Consider the following 26,908-nt stretch of genomic DNA (forward strand, 5'->3'; position numbering starts at 1 on the left):
TCCAATGCAAGCATGCGTTCATACATACATACACTAATGTCTTGGATACCCAAACATAATGGTCAGAACACGAACTTGGTTCAATTAAGTTGTTACAAAATTTCACATTTTATAAATTAGCTATGGTTTAATCATCGTGATCTTGTGATCTCCTAAATGTTAGCAGGGTGAAAGAAGTATTATATTCTAATTTTGTCAATTTGTATATTTCTGGATTCTTCAAGCCCATCTATCTGGTAAGCCATGAACACTCTTCTCATGTATGTCAACTGAACAAGTAAATCACAAATATCACTGTATTTGACAGTCTTGTAACTATAAATCTCTATAGTGCTTTGTTTTCAGCCTAATATAGCCATCATGCACGTAAGGAGTTATATGAAAATTGATAGTCCAACCGATATGCGCTACAAAGGCCACGGAACTTGTTTGTTTTGTTTAGTTTTTAGTTTTAGTTTAGATTCGTTTATTCATTTATTTATTTATTTTTTTTTTGGCTAATGGAAAGGGGTGAAACGTCAGTGTACAGATTTTGTATGTATGTAAATAGGCCCATACAGATGTGCTCGTAAAATGGGCATGGGTTAAATGACATGTCTCGGGTTTATGCATCGTGTATAAGTGTATGTGCATCCGATTAAATGGCCGTCGGATAGTCTGAACAAAACACCCCCGACACCAGCCGGTCTCTTGGGACTTGTACGATCAAGGAGCGTCAAATACAAGCTCCTTGGTACGATACAATGGGGGCATAGGATGCGCCGGACTGTAAATACAATGTAGCACACCTGATTACCAGCACATTGTGTAACATTGTACGGAGAAAAGAATGACTTGTGTAATCACTAGAGAGGTGTTAGACACTCGAGCTGAATATCTAATCATTTCACACCTAATACTTCTATTCCTTCGAGATTATGGATTTGTATCTGTAGCTATGACAGCCATCATAGTGATAACAAACAGTTGCATTTAGGTTTATGATGATATAAATGATCAAGGGGATGCTGTTTGATTTCTGTTTTATACCATATCTTCCTTCTGGCATACTTTGGTGGGATGTGTGGATGAAATTGCAATTCATAACGAAAGTAAAATGTTTATTTGTTTAATTGTTTATTTTTTGTTGGTCTCTTTTCTTGTGATTTGATGTGCATAGACTTTGTTTTGTTTCTTCACACCTGGTTTTGATGAACTTTCGATGGACAATGCATCACTACTTAAGACTATACTACCGACTTGAAATTATTTCTTCTTCTTTTTAAAGCCTCGGGGGAAGTTAGAGAACTGGCTGAAAATAGTTACGAAATTGACAGTGAAACAGGTTTTGCATGTCTCATTCGTGACGTGCTAAGGCGTCTCCGTAAATTGAAGTTTATCATTCGTTGCTAACGGGAATGATAATTGCCGTTGCTGACGTCAGCCAGGCTTTTTCAAGTTATTATGTCTCCATTATCCAATCAACGACACGTTTCCCGCCCCCTGTACATAAACAAGGACAACCTTTTAGAATCTAAAACGTAGAAATCTATGACTATCATTCTAAAATGCTTTGCAATGTCCTTCCACAATCCGATAACTTCGCGCTTCTCCTAAGCTGTACGGCCATGTCAAGTGTCAGAAATCCAATTTAATCGCCTTTTAACAGAGGAACAACAAAAACTGCAATCGATCTAGTGCGACTTCCACTGCAACACGCCTCGGGAAACGAAGATATTGTATATCCACTTGTCAGTGTCAGTGCCGTTGTTTACTGTTGCTGAGCGGGGATGTTTCCGTTGCTGTTGCATTTGATATGAAAAGGACAGTGCTCAGTGTTATCCTCCACAGACTCATAGTCACTTCTTTGCTCGATCTCAATAAAGGCTGTTCGTCGTAAGCCGCTTTTCCTTGACCAAGAAAGAGAGAGAGAAAAAAAAAAGTCCTGCTTAAGTGGCTATGGAAAAACTGAAGTACTTGCTTGAAGCCATTTTTTTTTTTGATGAGTTACTCAGTACATCGTATAACACACACAATTACACACACACACGCACACACATATACGCAAGTACCGACAGCTCTGTTTTGGGTATTCAGTCGAGTCTGTTTTATGATTTTGTTATTATCAATATTATCATTATCATTACTATTATAATTACTTACAGTTGTTTATTCCTAAAATTGTACTGTGCCAGTGAATGCTTTTTTTTTTCTTTCAACCATGCATCAATACACATACAAATGCTTTTATTCTCAATATTTCTGCTACTACCACTATAAACTATCATCACGTGTTCATACTCGCTGTATAGAAACATGAACATTCTGTATGTTATTTTGATAGATTCACCTATTATATGGTTATAATATGGAAGAACATTTAAGGTGAATTCACTGCGTGTCAGAAGATGCAAGTCCAATGTGCTTTTTTACACTCCCCTGAAATCACATGACACGAAAATTTTGTCACCGACGGAAATAGAAAACAATTATGATGACTATGATAATGCAAATAGAAGCTTTAAGCTTTGGAACTCTCGTAAAAAAAAAAAAAAAAAAAAAATCTTGGTCAAAGAATTGCACAGAGCGCTGAAATTTTATTATTACAAGGTATCATTTACGGATAATATTGCTGAAGGACAAACTATATCATGTCTATAGTCGACGTACACACGCTTAAATACACATTCGCACCTCACTCAAACCGTTATCATCCGTGGAAAGCTCTTTGATACCGTCATTGGCATATAGGACAATGTGTAAGAGTAAACAATGGTTTTTAAAAAGACTGATTAAGCTACATTCGGTCGTATTGGCAGAATCCTGACAAACAAAAATAATATGGTGTGAGTTTCTTCATTTTGTCTCCCTCTACAAATGAAATTTGATAAGATCGCAACTGCTGATCTGTAATCTTACAAACATGTCGGAAGAAAAAGAACCAGTGTGACTCGAATCTGTCATCTACTGCTTTCAAACAATAAACTGCATAGTGGTATTTGCATTCTCTGTTGATCCAGTCATCAATTCATCTGCCCTTTTATATATTCAGTCATTCAAGTCAGTCATTTAGTCAAGTTTGGGCTGACGTAATTCATTACATCTCCAAGACAGTTTTTACCATTTATATAGAGATCCTTCTCTGTGACAAAGTAATCCACTATGATGAGATACCCGTTAAATTCATGTTATGTACTTGCTAAACAATATCGTGAAACTTGACATGACGTACATAGGCGTGTCTTATCGCTATACTCTTATTTGCTCAAGAATGTGCGTCGACAATCGATTTGAAAGAATTGTAATCCCAAAATTACAGTTCTCCCACGGACATTGAAACTGTACAAGTGTTTGCGACTTTAGCTCGTTGAGTGACACCCAAGCATCTCAATGCGCTCTGGTCTGTATGGCTTCATAAAATCCGTCTATTCATTTTGCGCGCGTGCGCAAACCTCTCCCTAGAGATATAAGCTATTCAAATCAGAGAAAGAGAGAAAACATACCTGCCATCAGAAAACGCAATTAATTCTATGTAAGCTCGTCTCTGACTTCACACGCTGTCTACTAATGCTGATGGCGTTCATTTCGTGAAGATCATCACAGATTCAAACAGGAGAAATGTACTTTACCCCTGGATATTTCTGGCTGTGTGGATTCGTATGTCAGTATTGAGCTCTGAGCGTTTTTGTCTGGCGATATAATCTGCGTATTTAATAGTATTGAGAATAATTCTGTCGGCGAACGTCATGGGTAAGTATGCTATTTTCGACAATATTTCACAGACATTCAGTTAACATTTCTGATTCTATGTTTTCGACGTGTGTTCCTTTAAAGTATTTACATGATATGGATAAGAATGATTTTTGAAGCAGTAAACAACAGACGAAATTGTTGCCATTTTGGTCCAAGGGGTTAGCTGAAAGACTGATGTAAATGAAAACCAATCATTCAGTAAGTTTTAGGAGTAAAAAAAAAGTATGGGTATGTATTACTCAGGTTGCAATAAAAACAACTTAATCATTAATTTGAATAAAGACTGTTGTAGTATAATACACGCATATGCCATATCTTTTTCCCGCGATAGACAAGCAATGTCTTTGTATGCAAGGCACTGGGCAGACTTTTTCAGTCGTTTGTTTCATTTTTTTTTCTCCAGTTGATGATACTCACTCTTCTGTTTCGTTTTGTTCTTTATAGTTATTCAGATCACTTAAAGATGAATAGTAGAAGCATCATAAATTTCACAAAATACTAAAACTGAGTCCTGGAAATGCCAATTCCATGTCTCATAACAACTGACAGCATCTATAAGTGTATATTCGTGTTGACAGACGAGGTATATCTGTTGCCACCGTGAAGCCACTGAATGTAATTGGGAAACGTACAAGTGGAATTGTCGCACATCGGGTCGTACGTCTCACCACGTGCTCACTTTTAGACAGTAAATCGATTCAAAGAATTGTCATTTCCATAGATACTATATAGATTAGAAACTAAAAACTATATGATTTGCCATGTTTTATATCTAAAAATCAGAATTAAGTTTTCGTATTAATGACACATGCCATTTTTTTCTTCGGCCTATAGACGTTCACTGATGAATCTTCTGATCATATATATATATAGTTTTGTCTTCAAGCCAGATTTTTCCCCATTTTCTTTAATATCTTCACCAATCATTATTATCTTTTTCTTCCTCATCACCTCCCTCTTAATTCTTCTTTTCTTATACGCTACACTTCTTTCTACTCCTTCTAGGTGTAATATATCTTTTTATCCTCCTCCTTCATCTGCTTCTTTGTTTCTTTCGTTTCTAATTCTTATGTTTCTTCCTCCCTTGCAAAGTTAAGCATCAATAGAATCATCACAGAATGCTAAAAATATATAGGAAGAAGGATTGAAGATTAATGTTCGAAAAACAACTTTTAATGTTAATGCCTGAATTGTAAATATTGTCACAGATTTCCCTGCAAATCAGTTCCATTCATGAATGTACCCATTCGTTATAGTCTCATGAGCGAGCATCAACCTCATGCTATAAATATAACCGACGAATCAAACTAATTTACATGCCTGTCTTCGGAATTTGGGGATGAAGCATAATTATTCCCCCCCCCAAAAAAAAAAAAAATAATAATAATAATAATAATAATGATTTGGGGGTCGATCACTGCTGATCTTAGTATCATTCGGTATGTAAATAGCAGGTGTTTTATGTTTCTGATGTGTGATGCAAGGATACTGTAGTACATCATATAATCCGTTATAAGATTTAGCAAGATTTTTGTTCTTCTGTCGCAACGTAACGAACAGGACGACCTGAGGCACTGGCATTCAAAACAGCTGAATTGAAGGAAACCAAAACCCATAGAGAAATTTGGATTGAGTGAAAGCAGCAGCATTAGTAGAGAACATCAGTGAAAGTTTGAGGAAAATCGGACAATCGATACAAAAGTTATGGATATTTAAAGTTTTGGTGTTAGAACCACTGGATAAGGGGACTACTTGAGTTTATGTCATCATTTGTGGACAACAATATAAAGAAAGTATAAAAGAAAATTCAACATGCTTTCACTTTTCTAGCGTAATGAAAGAGCACTTGAATAACCGCTTTCAGAAAGCAGGGGAAATAATTGCTACCCTTAACACATGTCAGTATCAAGTTCATGGAATGTGTAATTTTCAGGAAAAATGAATTTTTGTCGAATTCTCTTTATATTTTCTTTATGTTGTTATCCACACATGACGTTATGGACTCTAGTAGTCTCCGAGTCCAGTCATTACAACACCAAAACTTTAAAAATTGATATCTTTAGCATCGATTATCTGATTTTCCTAAGACTTTCACTGATGTGTTGTACTAATGTTGCTGCTGTCACTCAGTCCACATTGCTCTTTAATTGGGTTTTGGTTTCCTTTAAACCTGTGTTCAGTTCATGTCACTGCGGGGTTAACCAAAATCCATAAAATCTTGCCATCAAAATTGTTTCACATCGTGCGATTAGCACTCTGCAGTGGAATAGTGACATCATACTAATTCATTCACACTCGACTCTGCATGAGCATTGATGAGGCAAGGGATTTTCCCTTTGCGCACTAAATATCCGGTTATCTCTCTTTCATAGGTTTACAATCACATAACCCCTTGACAATAAAAGTGCATGGCTTATGTCAGCTCTGCTCGTTTCGCATTTTACTGACGGTATATACTTGGGTAAATGAAATGCCTGTGTACGTGGTGTGATGTTAACTTTGTAATTTCCATAGGCGACCTATTTGTTGACATACCAATGGCACTGCAGTATGACATGGTGGTCATAAAAGGGTTTATTACATGCACGCTGTCACCACTTGCAGCTCGTGAAAATATTTATTATAGGCCTTCGATAATGTCGCCTTCGTCACTTACAGCTCAAAATGTTCCAGAATGATGATGTACATGACATCTCTGATCCAGACTGAAGTAATTCAACGATTAGTCCCCGTTGTTACTCTCATCTTAGAGAGGTATACACCTCTTTCATTCATGAGATCACGTTTGGGGAAAATGAAATCGACATTTCAGTAACTCGACTACCTATGGCAACATGCAGGCTAATTAAGTTGGCCACGCCAGCAGGCACGATATTTCCAGTTTTTTGTTGTTGTTTTTCAATCCCACTATTACAATCGGCTTCACATCCGTTCTTTGTTTTGTGTATTTGTCCTTTGTATGTTGTTGTTGTTGTAATTGTTTTCCCATTACTTTAAACCAAGGTTATCTATGAGGTAAATCAAACCCGTTGTTGAAATTATTTCTACCACATCGTAGAACTTTACCATTGCCTTATCACAGTACGACCTGCCTGTAACAAACCTGTAATCAATACTCATATATCGAAACACAACATTGCCCCATGGCATCTTAACCACATGCAACGTTGATTCCGATGCTATATACGAATGCTAATCAAATTTGATCTGATACATCACTATTTCTTATTCTTTGATATAAATACGTCCATTCGTTCATAGACGTTCCCATGGAGATTGCTCTTCTATTCGACTCTTAACTGTCGCTAATCCAACTTATTTTTTCTAACAAGATTCTTTTGTATTGTTTAGAAATCAATTCAACGACCCATTACTGCTACACTTTCTTCCATTTTCACAGCTGCTTTACTGAGATCCCGCCATATCGATTTTTATGCGTAAAGACGGCCTTTTGTGAGGTATAGAGGACGTGTGGAGCTGCCCTTTGTTCACCTTTCACAAAGGTGTTGAAATCAGCTCGACGCGGCCGCAAAGGGCGACGACATGAGCTATCGATTGAACGTCAAGATAGGTTTTAAACACATGGTTATACTGTGACGTACTAATGACGCAAAAATGGATGTCTTGAGTGGAAGTCAATTCCCGAAAAACATTCTGGCCTTGTCTATCACAGAGGGAGTCTCGAATGTTCGGAAGCATCTGGAAAGCAAGTGCATATACAGTCTGTAGTACGGTGCTATCTCTTGCTTCAAATCAGACACTCTGAGCTCCTGGCCTAGCTAGCCAAGTATCGACACTTTGAGTTAGTTCCTAAGTGATTAAAAACTGTAATCATTACCAACCCTATTTGTCTCTGGTCCTGGGACATTGGGAAGTGTCTTGTTTTCGGTGGTAATCGGCACTCAAAACACCCAAAGCGTTAAAGGGAATACAGACTTTGGCGCAATGACGCCCTTAAGTTGACGCGGGTGCCGACGCTCCGTCGACATGCCAGCAAATCTGTCGGTTTGCAGACATGAAAGACAAACTTATATCTTTTGTTATGTGTGCACATTTTTAGGCACACGAACTAAATAAAATGCATTCAGCGTGAACTGACTTATGACAATGTCGATTAGAGTGATTAATTCCAGTGTAATGATTAAGGAAATCTTCTTCTTTTTTTCTATTTGCAAGAAGATACCATAACGTTTGCGGAGAATGGTATAGCGCGTTTTTTCAGTCGGCCGGTTAGTGGTACACTCGCAGGGGTAGATCTGTTGTCACGGCAGTGAGTCGAGTCGCTGCTGTTATAGGGTCCAGATCAAGAGAGCCGAAGTTCAGAGCCCTTTCGTACCGCACCCGATAGGCATAAAAGTTTACTGTACTGCAGACGACAGATAAAAGAATTGTTGACGATACTCTATAAATTATTTAGACTGATATGAGGGACAAGCCAAAATTAGATTGAAAATCTCAATCTATAGATTTAAAAGCAATTTTTTTTTCTCAATGTAATTTAGGATTGGTTTTTCACCACGAATCTTACATTAGATTGATTTCCAATTTAAGGTATTTAGAGAGTAACGCTGTAATGTTGCCTATTTGATTTTCTTTATCGTTATTATCATTATTTTATTTCTATTAATAATAATAACAATAGGAATAATAACAATAGTGCTAATGATAATAACAATGGTGTTGTTATTATTTTCATTACTATTATCATTATTATTATTATTATTATTATTATTATCATTATTATTACTATTATTATTATTATCATCATCATCATCATCACAACTTTTTTTCTCCCTTCAGGAGACCAGTTTGATGTGGCCATGACGTCGGCAGACTTCCAGGCCCTGCTCTATTCGCGGGACCGACTAGCCCTGCTCCAGAAGGGACTCTCGGCCGTCCTGGGCGCCATGCAGTCCGTGCTCGCCGTACAAGACGACCTGGCGTCCGGCTCGATGCTCTGCCTCAAATCCGCCGAACACGCAGAGCAGCTACAACAAATCGTGAGTCTATATCTCACCTCAAATTCCCACATGAGTTGACTTGGATGTTCCTCGATTCTGTTTTAAATCATTACTTTCCACACTTCGGTTGTTGATTTACTTTCCCTGTTTTCATTAATCACTAATTTTGATTCATCCATTGATGTACAGTGATATTGTGTCTCTGTTTACCTTTATTTTTACGGTTGTGTACTGATGTCTTTATCGTTCGGGTATAACGAAATTTTGATGAAAAGAAAACTGCCGGTCCTGAGGACTTCGTTGTTACGGGAGTTGAGTGTACTTACTGTTTTTTCCAATAGCATGCTGGCGTGCCTTCTCTCTGCTTATATATATATATATATATATATATATATATATATATATATATATCTTGAAACAAAGAAAGGGAAAATGACCAGAAACAAATAATAAATAGTGAAAACTTTGAGCAAAGAAAATGGGTTTTCTTTGCTCAAAGTTTTCACTATATGTATATATATATATATATATATATATATATATATATACCAGTTTGAATATATTCATGCCTATCTACATTATTTTCATCACAATTAAACCACATTAAACAAACAAAATGGGAAAACTCCAACGTGCCGCCACTCTCATGTTCATTCTCTACTTCAATGAAGTAAACTGTATTACATTTCTATTCATATATATATTATCTTCGTTTTGACAATCTTGTTTGTTTTTCTATCTCTCTGTGTCTTATTGCATGCTTTGTCTACATACTATTTATAAATTGAACTCTTTACAAGTTGATAGACTAATTTGCACACTTTTAATTTTTCTCGTTCTCAAAGGACAAAGACTGTTGGGAGAGGATACGCGTCGAACTGTTAGACGTTTTTAAGTCGTTTAAGAAGCGCCCATCTTTCCAGGATGACGCCATAAACGGAAACGATACCGACAAATCTGCTGCAGAGTGTATAATGAGTCTAGCCGAGAAGGTTGATGACGTCAAAAAAGGACTTGACACGAGGTTAAAGGTGACTATACGTTTCTCAAATAGTTAAGGAATTCTATAGTATTGTTGAAGTTGCAGGATAATTGATTCACTTTTGTATTTAACAGCAGATATTTAATTTTAGCTAAAGTAAGGTCTCCAAGCGTCATTAGAACACAGAAGACAGATATTAATTGTCTTTACGTATTGCATCATGGATGTCAAGATTGTTATGAAGACGGCAACAAACATAGAAAGGAAAGGAAAGTTACACATGTGTAATGTGTTGCTGAAAGCAATTGACATGCTGCTGATTCGGACCTGAAATCATCAAACTACAGGGTAAAGACACATTGCGTTTTGTAAATCCGTATAGTATCAAGAAAAAAAAATGAATGCATACCTCTATAAGCAATGATGACAGCTATTATTTTAACCCAACATCTATCATCGGGATTGGTTAGTCTTTTTTTTCAACACAATATGTCGGATAATGACGCAAGTGTACCCTTTATTCATGAATAGTTAAATTGATAGATGACTACAACATTCTATAAATTTCAATATGTTAACGGGCAATGTTTCCAATCTATTTTCCGTCTACTTTTCTCTTTCTTTAAAAGCCCAAAGTGTGTTGGGCTGCCCCTGATGAATACGGCGTGATATACATGTATATAACTTTACCTTATTCTGGTATTATGGTAACTAAGAACAGTCTTCATTTTGTTTTCAATATATACGTTGTTCTAAGTACGAATTGTTTACTGTCAGTGTGTTTCTGCTGAATGGTCGCACACCGGCAAACAGCTCAACATCAAAGGCCCGTGTTCTCACCGACGCATTGTGCGAATAACAACGAATGATAATAGGGCTGGATCCGTTATCGATTCATTACAGAAAGTTAAAGTTATCGAGGGGGAGCTATAATATAAATGCTATATATAGTTTAACTGTGTGGTGGTACTGTATTGTGTGTGGTTACATGTGCGTTTTCAAGTTTGCGTCTTATAAACCACCTTAACAATGATACAGCGAAATACTGACGAAGAGATAGTGTGCATTTCCACTAAATTGTGTTGAAGTGGTCATGAAGACATGTGTTCCTCAGTAATCGTATCCGCTGACAAGCTAAAGTGGTTTGTTTCATTCTTACTCGTTGCTTCATAATATTGGCCTTGTCTTTATTCCTTTCTCGATAATATCCTTTGATTTACATAATTGGAATTATGTTCAAATTACAGGTTACAGCTAAGAGGGAAGAGAACATGATCAAAGAAGTTAAATTATTACAAGGTAAGCGTCAGAATTGGAGAGTTTCATGTTGCTTCGAGAAAAGGGAAAAAAAACACACACACACTGCACACAAACACCATGAAAGAGATATTTTCTTGACGATTTTCACATACATGTGTGTCTTGCATTATAATATTATAATGGTAACTATAGATGGACACTTTTGGTTTACTATATAGACTAAGGTTAGTAAAGTCCGCGACTGCATGCTCAGACCATTGTTAGTCGAACGTGTGTTCTCGTGAGTTGTCTTACATAATAAAGTATGCTGAATTTAAACTGTTTGAAATGGTTTGGGTGGTATAGGCAGGCGGTAGGGTTAAAAAGCAATTCATTAAGGGGGCGTATCCAAGAAAATAATGCTGTTTAATGATGAAAATAACAATTGACTTAACTGGTTGATAATGTAACTATAACTCATGATTAAGCCAAACCGACAAATATAAGACCGTTATGTATAAAGGAAAGACGCAAGCAAAGACAGAAACTTGGAGAATTCATGGGGAGGGGTGTCGTCATTAATTGTCACAGCATGCTCAATCCATAACTGATTTAAGCTGAAGTTAAGAATAAGTAATTACGTCAAAATAACATTGCAATGAAGAAGAATTCATTCGTCAAAATGACTAGTACATTTCCTGTATACATCCACACAATCTGCCCAATGATACCATTAAAAATCCATGAGGTTTCTTCCAATTGCATTCCTTAAAAAATCATTTTACCGTTTTGTCTGCTGTGTAGGTTATGACGGTCTAAAGTGTGATTTTTTGTGTTCAAATTTGTTTGCAGAGCAATTGTATGATGAAAGACAGCAGAATGTTGAACTGAAGTGGAAAGCTCAGGAAGCAACAGAGAATGCTGGGAAATACACGGTACCCGTCCTGCAGCAGCAGCTGAAAGAAAAACAGGAACAAATTGCACAGTAAGCTCTCCATACACTCCCCATGCAGTGTGGTAGCAAGGCAATACTTTGCACACGCAATGTCAGTTTCTCAGTGGGTGCAACATTGGTTTAATAGTTAAGTTAGTAGTTTGACGCACAACTATACACCAGCTGTAAGTTTAGACATCAGTACTTTGAATATCAGACCCGCAACTGTATTTGGACTATCCACCGTTTTCATCTATACATACGTGTTATTTCCTTTTGAACCTGTTATTCACTGTCTTTGTGATCGAGTTAACACAAAGTCTTAATTGTTACACACCTGAAAATACAGTAAATATCCGCGTCCCATATTATGTAACACCTTTGCGTCATCATTAGAATATGGGGTAAGTATCGCGCAGACAAGTTACACTATAGACGTACGCTCAAGATAGGAATATCGACTTGTTTCATTTGACTATAGGTAGTTCTAGTTAAACCTGGTAAATCTATCTAAGAAAGTACTGCAGATTCTAATATGGATGGCCTCAGCATATTAGGGCCTAAATGGATAACATCTATTCACGCCTAACAAAGCTTGGGCAAAAACTATATACTTTTTTTTTTCAAATGATAGAATTTATTGATTTCTCGAAGCAACATAATTTTACAGAGGATAAATGAATTACAAAGTTATTACTTCAACACAAAAACATTTCATTGATACAAACAATTTAAACACCATTTCTCCATCAACTATATACTACCTCCAAGAACAACTAGCAGTGTGTGAACAGAAACCTGGTTCTACGTGAAAAAACTTTTCGGGATTACCAGCAGTATAATCAAGCATCTTTGTCGTTGACCCCATCCACCGATGCATTTCGCTACTGTCATCGTAATTTCATTATCATCTGTATTATGTTCATAAATGTTACTTTGGATAGGCTGCAACGAAACGGCACGGTACAGCTATGGGACAAGGAAAAGACAAAGTTGATGGAGGCGTCGAAGAAACGGGAAGAAAAACTCACCAAGGAGTTGGGGGAGATGACAACCAAGTACGAGGATATGAAGGAGAAACTGACGGAGAAATTAAGGGTATGCTTACTACCAAACTTGGCATAATAATAATGTTCGATTAGATTGAGGCATTTGTGGTTAGAGAAAGAAAGTGGATGGAGAGGGAACAGTGGGAGAGAAGGGCAGATAAAGATTTGATGTTTGTGTTTGTTTGCTATCTTCTGTCCAACTTTCGAAAATGAACGCGATTTTGCTCTGCGCGAGCGATCGAGTGCGTTGTGCTGGTGGTTGACGTTGACGTATTTGACGTATTTGACTAACCAAAGAGGTTTTATAATTATGACTAACCCACATAATATAACAGATGATGACTTTTGTTGTCGGGAACATATACCAAACGTTCCACCCTCAGGGTTTGAAATGCTATTTCGGGAGGCTATAAGTCCCTCGACTTCGTCTTGGGACTTATAACCTCCCTCAATAGCATTCCAGACCCTTCGGGTGGAACATTCGGTATGTTCCCTCCCCCGCCAGTCATCATAAATATAAAAGCCTAACTGAACCCACAATACATTGTCAGCAATGGTGCTGATCTATTATATTTCGTTTATTTATTTATTTGTTTGTTTGTTATTATAGGAAACGGAAGAAAAGTTGAAGATTCAGAAGATGAAAGACTCCTTGGATAAAAAGATCGTCAATAGAAATGGTATGTTATTTTCCTTGTTAAACATTATATAAATCATTTTGACTATACGTTGTATCTCGCGTAATTTGATGTTACCAACTCCTATCTACACAGTACAGCTCTTTAGAAAGACAGCTTAACAGTTGCCCATAATATCTGTGCCCGTTTTAATCGTCCCAAATCATTGTTGCATTTTTTAAAGTTTTTATAATGTATACTATAAACTTAAATAGTCGTTTCTACAATGATCTTCATTTGACTGCAAAGATCTTTGAAATTAAACACCTCGGGCCCATTTCATAAAGAGCTGATATGATAGCAACTCTTGCTGGAATGGCAATTGTCATGGTAACGACGAGAATCCAGCTTCCTGATTGGCTGTTGCTATTGGAAGTTGCCATTCCAGCAAAAGTTGCAATCATAACATCTTTTATGAAATGGGGCCCTTGTGTTAATTCATTCTCGCTGCTGGACAGTTTAAAATCCTCTTCATAAAGAAGAGGAAAACACGAGTTCTGGCATTATATCTTAGTATGTTCCAATGCCCCTAACTCTTTTGTAACAGTTATTTGATTGTGTAAATGCAGAACGTTTTTTTTTTTTTTTTTTAAATCAAGCAAACTTTTGTGGTTGTTTCAATACATCACAATTTGTGATCATCATTTCGATTAGAGTTAAAAGTGTATTCTTGCAGGATGTGGGAGGGAGGCATGTGCATTAGTTTTGTCACAATGAATCATTATCTTATAATATGCCAAGATATACCATGATTATATAGACACCAGAGGAATCCTATATGAGAGCATTGCCATGTAGAATCTCAACACCAGGTTCTATCAACATGGTGCAGAATAGGATGTTTGAAGTGTTAGTTTAAAATCGATATTTTTTTTTCAATGAAACCCTCATCAATCTTTCAAACTTTCAGAGAATCTGAATGAACGCAAAAAGGCTAACGTATCTCTGTAAAAGCATCCGGAGCATGCTGCCCGTTATCAAGTTTCATCAATTGCGATGAACTCATAACAATCTTCTTCAACTTCAGAATCTTCGAGAAAAATTCTATTCCCATCATAAAGCTGCTCCAAACAATAGAACGACGTGTTTATATTGATTTCTTGTCTGTCGGATTTATAATAATTTGTAATTGGTGTCGATGTCTACTTCTATCACTTGTAGATTTTGCGTTCAGCCCGTTTAGTCTGAGAGTAGACGGTATGCGTTTATGACAGTGTTTTGTGGTATTTTTGTTAGCTTTTAGGTTTGGGGAATTTGGAATCATGTTGCTTTGACTTGAATCTATACTTCTGGGTGCTATATACCATATCAAATACTGGGTTTAAACAACGACAAGACACACGCACGCACACACTCTCACGTACACATCACCAACTATGCACTCTCTCTCTCTCCCCCTTACTATTATGTGTGTATGCGTGTGTGTGCATGTACATATATATATATATATATATATATATATATATATGTTGCGAATTCACGTATTGGCTCCAATATAGCGAAGAATCAAGAAATAAACTAGTAATGCATTATATTATATGGGTGCGCGCTCTTCATGTTCAATTTATGTTTTGGTATTGACATTCCGCGTCGAGACTCCTGAAGAAGGTGGAGGCCACCGAAAATTTGAGTTGTTCAATAAACTCATTCTTATTGGCGAAATAATGCATTACTAGTTTATTTCTTGATTCTTCGCTATATATATATATATATATATACATATATATATGCGCGCGCGCGCGCGCGTGTGTGTGTGTGTGTGTGTGTACGAACATGAATGCATGATGTAAAATGTATACCACACAGTATATTTTACACCAATAAACAGGCACGCAAGCACATTTTGTCGATTTGTCAGCACACACTCTCCCTGCGGCTTCCGAAGTGAATTTGCATTTTCTGGGATCGGCACGGATTGAACCACAATTTGATTCTTTTTTAATGGAGTATATCATGTGTGCATATAGATATTAAAGACGCAAAAAGGAATACACGTCATATTGTAGCACGATGCGTGACATCTATTCTATATACCACCTGGTATATTCCAGAGTCTGACCGCCGCTACAAAGACCCTGCATTACGTCCGGCCTTTGTGATGGGCAAATCAAGATTGTCGATCAGTTTCTACCATTAAGTGCACACACAAATTCTTCAGAGAATCATATTTTCATTGCACTATAAACTATATGCAAAAAAAAAAAAACCCTTTGTGATGTATAGTATTAAGGTATTTGCAACCATAAACTTTTGGCTGACACTTTCTACAATAGAAAAAAAAAAAAACCCGGAAGATGGAAAAAGAGAGACGTCATTAGTGCGTCATTTTATTTTCAATCAATAGTTCAGTGGATTCTAGTACTATAATCCTCGCTCACTCATCCGTCTTCGTGTAATCCTAGCTTATTTTAACATGAATCTCTTGAGAATCTGCTCTACTTTATTAGTGTGTATGGTATAGTTGTATTTGAGATTTCAAAACTGAAGTAGTACTCGGCATTTCTTCCAATCCCTTTTGACAGTGTCAAAATCCTTCGAGTCGCTCGCCAGTTCGTCGCCGGATTTGGCGGGAAGTTTATCAGGCAACTTACTGAGCGCTGGAGGCAGGTTCCCATGGTTACCTCACTTTGCCGTCTTGTTTATCTCATAAATATTGTTTGCCATTTTTCTGCACTGTAATATCTATCTATTTTTCATATTGAAAATGGTGGCAGTCTTTTGCTTTCCTCTTTTCCGTCTTGATGGATCAAAACTCACTGTCTTCTTCATTTCATCTACATCTTTAGTTGGATTGTTTCTCTCATTTGTTTCAGGCTTACTTGTTGTCATGGTGATGAGTCCGTGTGCATATCGTAATGTAGCTGTGAGCGTTAATTAGCATTGTTTTTCATGCCGTGAATACCGTGAATGAACACAGTTGATTCTCATTTGAAATAGTGTTAGCGATGACTTTCCGGTCTGCCGTATCTGTAGAAGTGCTTAGTTAATATTAGGTATAGCTTGTAGTTATTTATGTAGTTTATTTATTCATATAATTTGTTTATCTATTTCATGATGAATTGTGTTATCATTATACTTTAGCTTGTTACCTTTGATCATACAATTATACATCACACATAGGTATCACATGACAGTATATCACAATCATGTTATCTGCTATCACATAACAACTAATTTACATAAGTCATAATAGACAAATCGATATCATGTTGCCATGTCAAATGGAAGAAAACTATTCAAGGTATCACACATAAATATTGAAACTTATGATTACGGCTAAAAGTAACCGCAAAAAAAAAAAAGAAACCCGAAATCGATAGGTTATCTGAACACAATTATGTTACTTTTTTATACTGTATAATGCTATATAAGATAATTCTATATACATTACTCTCTATATATAACATACCATGTTAACTATAATATATTGCATTGCTATATGACATTATAATATCAAATCATTATATCATACTATCATTAAAGATGGTTCAATTTCATTTTTGCGTCATCAAAGTGCAAGAAAGCTTTTCAATAACATACCCAAACCTTTGTAACATATGGACATGAATAAAGCAAAGTAAACGCAATAAAAAAGAAAAGAAAAGAAAACCTGAAAATATGATTATATACCAAAAAAAAAATAGATATAACACACCGTATATTTCCGTTATACCATCAACTTGGAGAACTATCTCCGTTAGATAACACAAGACATTGATGGGAAATATTCGTCTAAACATAGTGTCACAATTCAATTTGGCAATCGGGTGGACCTTTGATCTGCGTAGTTTCTACATACATTGTACAATAGCCAAGAGTGTGTTGAAATGGTGAAAATAGGCGCGGTCACACTGGCAAAACTTCAGGATCTTAAAGATCGCGAACTTAATCTTCCCGATCTTTTGCCAGTCTGACCGCGCCTTATGACATGGAGGCAATTTCACAACCAAACTTCTCATTCTTTTTTCTCGTTTTGTGTGACTAATGGAATAATGTGCCAAATGTGTTTTACAGATTCGGGTTTTGTTAATGTTATTGTTTGCTATTATTATGACGGTGATCTGCGTGGACATATAGCTATCGTTGCTCACAATTTTTTGATTGTTCCTTTCAAGCTCTACTGCTGTGAAGGTGCTATGTGGGAAATATGTGGTGTTGGTATCATTTGTTTGTCCACTTTGTTTTTTTCTCACCAATATTGATTTGACAGTATATCAGGTTAATGCTTTCGTCTCACAGGTATTGCTTCTCTATGAGTAGGCTATTAGCTCTGAAGCGAAACACAAATTAACATGGAGCTACTACTGGAGATATAGATTTAAGGATGCATACTGTAAATGCGTTACTGTTTGCACCTCAATATGAAAACGAGGTGATACCGGTTTTCATACAAAATTTTGCGAAAAAGTGACTGACAGTAACCATTATGTTTGGCTCGCCTTATATGTCTAGTAAAGTTACTTACCGTATCAACTGATGCAGTAAGTCCATATCACTATTGAGAGAAGAAGGGAAAGGTTAAAGAGGAACAAAAAAAGGAGAAACCGTTTCATCATAACTATGAAACAGTAAACTGGACTTTGAAATTGCGTGATGATAATGATTATCAATTCGTTTTCAATAAATGATGTGCCATTTCGCAATGAAATCGCTATTAAACTCAGCGTTACATCTTTCACCATTTTTCTCTTCCTCTGCCTCTCTATCAAACTATTTATCTTCCTACCAATATGTCTATCTATAACTATTTATATGTAAATGTCTATCTACTGTGATCTGCTATATCAATATACAATGTATCTACATCTGTTTATTTGTATTTATTAAAAAAGATATACATTGTATCTATATATCTATCCTCATATTTCTATCTATCTATCTATCTATCTATCTATCTATATAAAATCTATCGCTATCGATCTTTTCTCTATCTATTTCTATCTAAAATCGACTTCATGTGTATATTTCTATTTCTCAAAGACCTTGAGTTGGAGGTTGAGGGATTGAAGAGAAAGATCTACTCCATGGAGAAAGACATCCGACGATTGGAAGACGAGATCATCAACCAGCAGAAACTCGCTGTGGGTTGCTTCAAGGGCATCCAGAAAGACTTCAAGTAAGTTACCATCTTCATAAGATCAACTTCTGTTAGTTTTTTGTCTACTCTGCTAATGAAGCTCTCAGGGCTTTCCAGCCTCGTGTGTTTCCTTTGTTTACTTTTACTTTTACTTTACTATCCGAGTTATAAAAAAAAAAAAAAAAAAAAAAAAAAACGTGTTTGCTTTTAGCCGCCAAGCTATTTTGTTTTGTGTTTTCCAACAACATTTTATACACCAAAATAAACAAAATGACAATATAATCAGAGGATACATTCTATACGACAATTCCTCCGTGTATACAATAAAAATGCTATGTAGGGGCCTACAATGACAGAAAGAATGACATAGAATAAGAGTTCCGAAATACAAATGGCATGATTGATTGAACATGGATATTCTGCATGTGACCATCGTGAAATGAGAACATTTAATGTATGAAGCCTTAGATGTTATTATGTTCGTATTCGCGTCTCGGGCACACCTGCTGTGAGAAAACTGCGTGCCCGAGAAATTAATGTTACTACTGTATACGGGCAGAGCTGAAAATCTTGGCAGCTTGTTGCATTATTGTATTGTGGGAGCAGGTAAAATCTTGTGAAATATGTGCATGGTAATAAGTCTTGCGTTCTCAAATGGGGTTTGTTCTTTTACAAACCTGGACACGAAGAAAAACACAGGGACAGGTAATCATTTTTTCCCGTCATTCTTCCCCCAATTTGTCTAAAAAAGACGACGGTTAATTGGTACTATAGTGGATAGAGAGGGAAGAGGAAGCGGAAGAAGAAGAAAGGGATTCTCCCCATCCCCCCCCCCCTCTCTATATTATATACGTATATATATATATATATATATATATATATATATATATATATATATATATAAAACCAGTATCTTTGATATGTGTATTTGTTGTTGCATTACTTTGACCTTATGTCAAAGTAATGGCAAACGGGAAATACACAACAAGTAAATCTATAATTTTTTCTTCACACTGACTTTCACTTTTGATCGTAGAATCTTGGTTGATCGGCAAGAAGAAGGGAAATACAAGAAGATCGACGCCAAGAGATTTAAGAAAATCTTAAACGCCATCTACGACGGGGCGAAAGAAGGCCAGCTGGACATCACTAAAGCTGATTTACCCCTTCACTATATTGCACTGCCTGAGGTAATGTAGGCCTATAAACATGCACCTAACGGGTACAGTGTGTTATTCCGAAGGTTTGTTATTCCGAGGGTTTGTTAACCTAAAAATAAAATACGATTTGTCATTCCGAAGATTCATTAATCTGAAAATGAAAAAAAGAAGAAGAAAGATTCGTTATTCCGACAGTATGTTAATCTGAACACGAAATGAAGTTCGTAAGATTGTGAATTTGCGTTGATACGCACCTCATTTCATTTTTGGATTAATGAATCTTCGGAATAACGAACTTTGTTTCATTTTGTGGATCAATGAACATTCGGAATAACGAAACTTCAGAATAACTATACACCCCGCACCTATAACAAGCAATCGAAAAGTTGGCAAACCGTTAAGAATATGACAAGGTGTGAAGAATCAAATTCCACTTGAATGCCAACGAAGATACCAGCTCACAATTTAACACCAGTCTGTGATGATTGAATTGTGATTGATTAACTTCATAATGCTGTGTTTCCTACATTAGAAATTGGAATTAAAGGTCAATTCTTGTGTAAGTCGAGGTTGATAAGGATTCTTTATACCTACAGAATAAAAAGTGATGGTTAAACCAATATACTCACTTTCATTCCGATTCTGCATCAAATTACTCTAAACATGTTGCTATACAGTGCTGGTATGCTATACCGGAGCCAAAGCAGTGCTGAGTAACATGTATCAACAAACAAACGAACAAAGGTATACACTATTTTCAAGTTTGCCGAAATTTTGTATTTCTCTCAATAGGATCTCACTGGACACCCCATAAAGAAGAGCACAGGAAAGTCACTGTAAGTTTTTTTTTTCTTATGATTATATTCATAATTCAAATAAGAATTTGCTGTACAGACAAAGTTATGAGGAGCAAGTACAGTTGAACAGGCGTAATGAGCTTACAGAAAATGTCATGAGTCTGTAAATCAATATAAATAATGATATCATTTATGTCTTGATGAATTTTGTCTGCACGAATATGAAATGCATTGCACAAATTCTCACTGTTCGAGAGATAGACTTGCATCAATTTCATCCCATCTCCATGAGGATTTTAATCAATGATTCTTTAAAAAATAAAATGTTCCCTCGCCATGTCTTTTGTTAGTCACAAGCATATCACAGAAACATGCAAGTTGTGCTGAGTCGAGAGGAAGGTGCGTTCAAATGTCTTTTGTTAAACATTTCAGTATTTTAGCAATGATTGACAGATGAGGTCATCTCAAGAATATTGGTTTGGAAGGATTTTTTTGTGGGCGTTCCCAGGTGATCTGAAGAAAAATAGAAGAAAAAATCGTTAGAAATATGTGGAATGTTTCTAGATATTCGTTTTACCGCAAAAGTGATGTTGAGAGTAATCATAAATCACACAAATCAACATGCATTTCGATTTCCGGGCACCTTTAAACCACTCAAGTCTTTTCAATTTCTTAGTTGTTAATCATGCATTTAATTTATGCATTTGATATCATGTTGTTTATTAAATAGTTATAATTATTATTCATATCGTCATCATCATCCACCCACTTATTTCTATCATGTACAGTTATTTCTAATCGATTAATTTGACAAGATTTTATTGTGTGTATATCTGTCTTCCACCTTTTATCAATATCAATATGACATCAAAACTCTGTGTCTCGGTATAATTTTTATGATTACCTCCGAAATTGTCAGACATCACTTTCTTCTTCAGCGGTATGACCCGGATCTGAAATCTGGTAATGAGATCACAGGTTTCGTGCAGTACAAATATCTAAGATATACATCACCGGTGCATGTATGGACTTTAATTACAATATTTATTTGTCTGTTTAATAGATACTATATCATGGTCCATGTTCTGAGATGTTTTGTTTAAAACGCTTTCACCTTCCATGTCTACAGAGTACTGAGGCCGGTAGTTCGACACCATCTAATACCCGTGCAGGACAGCGAAAAGTCCAATTCCAATACGGCATCGCCCGAGCCTAGCCCGCCGGGAAGCCCGCGGACGAAGGACTCCGAAACGCGGCTGCAGCCCATCGACGGCTCCGAGATGGAGGATTCGGAAGAGAGGGACGTCCTCGGGGCGGGACCCGAGAAGGCGTTCAAGAAGGCTGAGGCGGTGAAGAAGAGGCGGGAATCCCGTGTGCTGCTATCTCCAGCTCAACTGCGTAGGTTACACCATAATACTTCACGGATAGGGGCGGATCCAGGCATTCCGAAAAGGTGGGGGGCACCTTTACAAAATGAAAAGGGGTGCACGCGCCCCCTCCTTTTTTGTTTTCCTTTCTTTTGTTTTGACAAAAATAAAGGGGGGACGTACGCCCGGTGCGCCCCACCCCCCGATCCGCCACTGACGGAGTTGTGGGAAGGGAAGGTTGGGGTAAAGTTGGAGGAGTCAGGGGGGGGGGGGGGAGAGAGAGAACAGCGAGGGTCATTCATTCAAGCGTATGGCACAATGTGCCTGATTTATACCGTTTTCTCACTATTGGTAGTAATATTATCAATATACTCAGTGGATGACGAACCAGCAAAAGAATCACATGACAGAAATAAAAGAAAGGGAATTCCTTACAGACATGTTTATAAAGAGCAAAATAAAAAGACAGTAGAATCCCGAACAGAAGAAAAAGTATAAGAAAATGAGGAGATCTGATAAAGATACCGCATATAAAAAAAAGACAATAGTATCGAAGAAATGAATACGGGAAAAAATGAGAAGAGAAGACGCGCGATGCGAAACTGCTTTCCATCTAATGTAAACTCCTCTTTCGCGTCTAATTTCTTCGTCGCGATGAACACTGTAAGACGACCTATTTAGGGTGCGTGTGCTACATTGTACCTAGTCTGTCAGATCAATACCTGTTGTTGTGGACAATATAATAGAGAATGTTTGTTACCTTGTTTAAAAAATCTCTTTGCTTGTATAGTTTCCACTTTTTATCTTGCGACTGTCAAATCCTATACTTCAATAATATACAAACAATACAAACAGCGTTGATGACGGAAATGTGAGAAGTCGATATTTCCCTCCATTTATTTTCACTGATCTCTATCGAATAGAGGTCAGTGGTTGTTTTTCGTACAATAATATCGCAATCAAAGTCGTGTTTGTGCCATGTCCTTCTCACCCTATATTATACCGTTAAATGTGCTCACCCGAGAAAACACTATTTCTTATTTACATAAATGTGTGTGACTATCTCTCTCCACAGCTCATCCAGATCTGGTCGACCTGAGCAATGGCCATCTGAACATCGAATTGGCAACAAAGTATTTCCCGGAATTGACGGAACGACAGGTGAGGACACCCTTTCAAGAGAGCTTTGTGATTCCCTTTCACTGCGTGTTGATCTCTTCAGGCGTATATTGAATAGACACTGACAGGCGATTTCATAAAATTCAATGCTCTTCTTGCTATACACTATATTTCTGCCGCATAAGATTACAAAAAAAAAAAAAACGTATACTTTCTCACTTCCATGCTAGTCCTATTATCAATGTGTGTGTGTGTGTGTGTGTGTGTGTGTGTGTGTGTTTATGATGATTTTTTTGAAATTCTACTTTGGATATGTCCTCATTTTAACGCGTTATTCGCAACGTTGTACATGGTATTCGATCATTTCCATTGATTATCGATGTATACTAAGTAAATGAAACTGTTCCTTCTGTCTCTAATCCATATCAGATAAGGTCTATGAATATTGTCCTGTGACATCCGGGCTACGAAGTATAGCATGTATTCTTTTATTTCATCTACACTTTATCAGAATGACAAAAATAGAAATGATGACAATCCCATGGTATACTGAAAACGATGATATTTGACTCGGTGGTGGTATCAGTGCTTTTTATAATCATCATCATGATCATTCAACTATTATTAACTTCATTATAATATCAGTTGTATTGAAAGTGACAATGCAACCGTCACTAAAAATCAATGCTAGGTGTAATCTATTTGACATGGCATAGCAGATACAGAAATGTCACAGCAATAAAAAAAAAAGTGCGACTCACAATATATAGCAAATTGCGCATCAAAGAATGGACACTAAAGCATATCTATCATGTATATCCGCTATACACCACAGAGCAATGAAGGCACCGTTACAATACCTGTGTTGTTGGGTTTTTTTTTTTTCCCTTACCAGATCAAAGACCACTTCCAGCAGTTCAAACAGTACGACACCAGCGACGATCTCATGCTAGACTTTACCGAAGTCGTGAGAGCGATTCATTCGACTGTGGGCAATTTCTACTCTGCGGCACAAATCAAGGTAGGGGAAAAAATTTAGGCAAGGGCAAAAAGAAGTTGGGTCTCGATTGTATATCTGTCATTGGTGATCGATAAGTAGAGATGTACGAATATGTTGAGCAAGCAGTAACTACGTGAAACGTGGCAATTGAAACAAACAAACTAAAAAAAATCGTATTAATTACCGAAAATACGTACTTAGACTTGACACATGTTGCATTCTGATGTGAGGTGTTTCTTATGAAAACCATGTCAACGACCGATAAGGAACATAATTGATGCTATACTTTTTAGAAATTGCTCATGGCTGGTAGATTGACTGCATTATGTGTTGTGTTCAATCGCAGGAAGCGATGCTCGAAATCGATGCTGACGGTAATGACACCGTGGATTTCTTCGAATACCTGACGATCGCACTGATGGTGACGAACAAGCGAGGCCGATCCGAAGTTTTCCGAAGTGGAATCGTGAAACACGGCGGACAATCTGTATCCCGATTATGTACGATCCAATGATCTAATTCTCGCTTGACAATTCCTGAGCAGCTGTTGCAGAGACTCGTAGTCATGTTGACATTGATTGATATCACGTGCTAGCATTGCGTTTCGTTTTGTTTTTCCCGATCTTTTCAGAGGAAAACTTTCGGGGTACGTCTTGTCTTTCAATTATCAGTTTCATTGACGCGAGAGAACTTATGTAGCTATAGGAGTATATAGCAAAGGGCGTGGATTTTCATGCTGTATTCTAGGCAATTTCGAAATCGACAACAGGCGGTGCTGTTCATATAAGAAAAGCCAGGCAAGATGAAGAAAACAAAAACAAAAACAAAGAGGAATATCCTTCAACACTGCGGCTGCAATGCCAGACTTTTGCCCACAATGCCTCTTATTCAGGTAACTAGCGCTTCCATAAAATTCTTCTTCGACTGAATTGAACAATTATGAATTTGTGAATAAAAAGAATTAAAATAAACAAGATGTGTCTGCGTGTAATGTCGGAGAAATGTTGGCTGTCTACCCAATAGAAGCGTTAGAGTCTTGTCTTGCCTTATTTTGAAAATAAGACTATTTCTCAGCAGTGTAGCATGACCAGATTGCCAAATACTGTATGCATATCTCATTACCAAAGAAATATCTTCCCTCCTTGGACTTGGAAAGAAATGCAATATGATATATGGAAAAACGTGTACATGGATTTTTATGCGTTTTGATAGGAACTTTCCTTCACTATTCTATACTGTACTGTCAATTAAGCGTGTTATAAATGTATAATCAATATCCTTTCTTCTTCGCACTAAAATTGGTTTATTCTTATAACTGCGGATGTCGACATTCCTCTTTGCCCTGTACGACTCGTTTAAATGCATACCATTACCGAGTCGAGCATTGGTTAGCTTTCTGTATAGCTTCCACATGCATTTTCCCATGTACTCCCTTTAAATTCTTTTCAAAGTTACGGCAAGTACACCGAGGCACTTTTGTATTGCTGGCCATGGTCAATTCATATAAGCCAGTCTCTGTTTCTATCGAAGCTCTCTGATGTTCCATGTTTGAGAGGAAATAAAAAAAAAAAATAACACCTTGTACCCCAGAACGCTCTCTTTTAGCGCTGAGGAAACGCGTCTCCAACTTAAAAGTAAATAAAAATATCAGTTTGATGACAACGTGGCATTTTGAGCTGATCCAAGCTTATTGCCGATGTCACATTTCATGCTGCAATATTATTTATTTTGAGATACTTATAGTTTTCTTCAGTTTGTCTCCCTCTGTACAGATAAGATTTGTGAGATCGCAACTACTGATCTACAATTTAACATTTTTGTCTGTTTTGAGCGGGGTTTATTATGCACTTCATCAGATTAAGACTAATAATGACAGTAACAACATTGGTTCATGTTATCAGTTCATGATGATGTCACTACTAATAATATTTATAATTATAATCTTATCTATAATCATGATATTACGTTTACCAAAAGAAAACGAACAGAAGTGGAACAGGTTTGATTTACACAAAATAAAACAAACGAGATTAATCAAACAAGTGTCTCCGTGTCAGCTTTTTAACAATCACCAAAAAAAAAAAAGATATATGTAATTTATCCTTTGCTGCCGACAAATGTGTTTCACATATTGATTACATACTTAATTGAATTGGTATCCAGAAGAAAAATAAAAGGGATAACTGAACTGCAAAATGGTGACGATGATTAGATCACTGCAAATTCATGGTAGTACATTAATACATGTATCAACATTTTTTATAACTTGAAAAAAAAACAACAAACAAACAAACAAAAAACAACATTTTTGGTTATTGGTCGAAGCCTTTGCGGTATTCAGTCCCGGAATATTGATACCCATAATTGCATATTCATCCATATTTACATTTTTTTTTTTTTTTTTTTGGCATCACTGTATATTTGTGACAGCTGATGTGTCGAAATAGATAGCATATTCCTCTTAACATGAGATATTTTCATTTACTTGCACCAATAATCTGTCCCAGTTATTCCACTTCATATTGTTGTTTTTCATTTCTATATCAGATTTGCTTGAAAAACGAAGTTGTGAGAAGTGTTAGACTGCCGATGTATTGCAAAGTTTGTATCATTTAGAAACTAGTGTACAAATAAACTGCATATTTATTTTGTACAGTGATGTCACAGAAATACTTTGTGAATAATAAATAGAATGCTCTTACATGTTTATCCTATCGAGGTTTTCTGTTACATTTGTCATGTTGTGTGCTGATGCCGCATTTAGGAGTACATGATATTGTGTGTATGTACTTCTCATCAAACACGTCATATGCT

General features: G+C 36.7%; 1 protein-coding gene across 1 annotated transcript; it reads left to right on the top strand.

Moving 5' to 3' along the window:
* Positions 1–8,540: 8,540 nt before the first annotated feature.
* LOC140244737 (uncharacterized) lies at positions 8,541–25,013 on the top strand. Its single transcript, XM_072324350.1, has 13 exons — positions 8,541–8,732; positions 9,539–9,724; positions 10,923–10,974; positions 11,767–11,899; positions 12,793–12,946; positions 13,508–13,577; positions 18,555–18,690; positions 19,688–19,841; positions 20,604–20,647; positions 21,738–22,006; positions 23,051–23,136; positions 23,990–24,115; positions 24,441–25,013. The coding sequence occupies exons 1-13, from the start codon at positions 8,553–8,555 to the stop codon at positions 24,606–24,608; spliced, it is 1,758 nt and encodes a 585-aa protein (XP_072180451.1). The 5' UTR covers positions 8,541–8,552; the 3' UTR covers positions 24,609–25,013.
* Positions 25,014–26,908: the final 1,895 nt, after the last annotated feature.

This window comes from Diadema setosum, chromosome 21, assembly GCF_964275005.1.
Source record: "Diadema setosum chromosome 21, eeDiaSeto1, whole genome shotgun sequence".
Classification (NCBI taxonomy): Eukaryota; Metazoa; Echinodermata; class Echinoidea; order Diadematoida; family Diadematidae; genus Diadema; species Diadema setosum.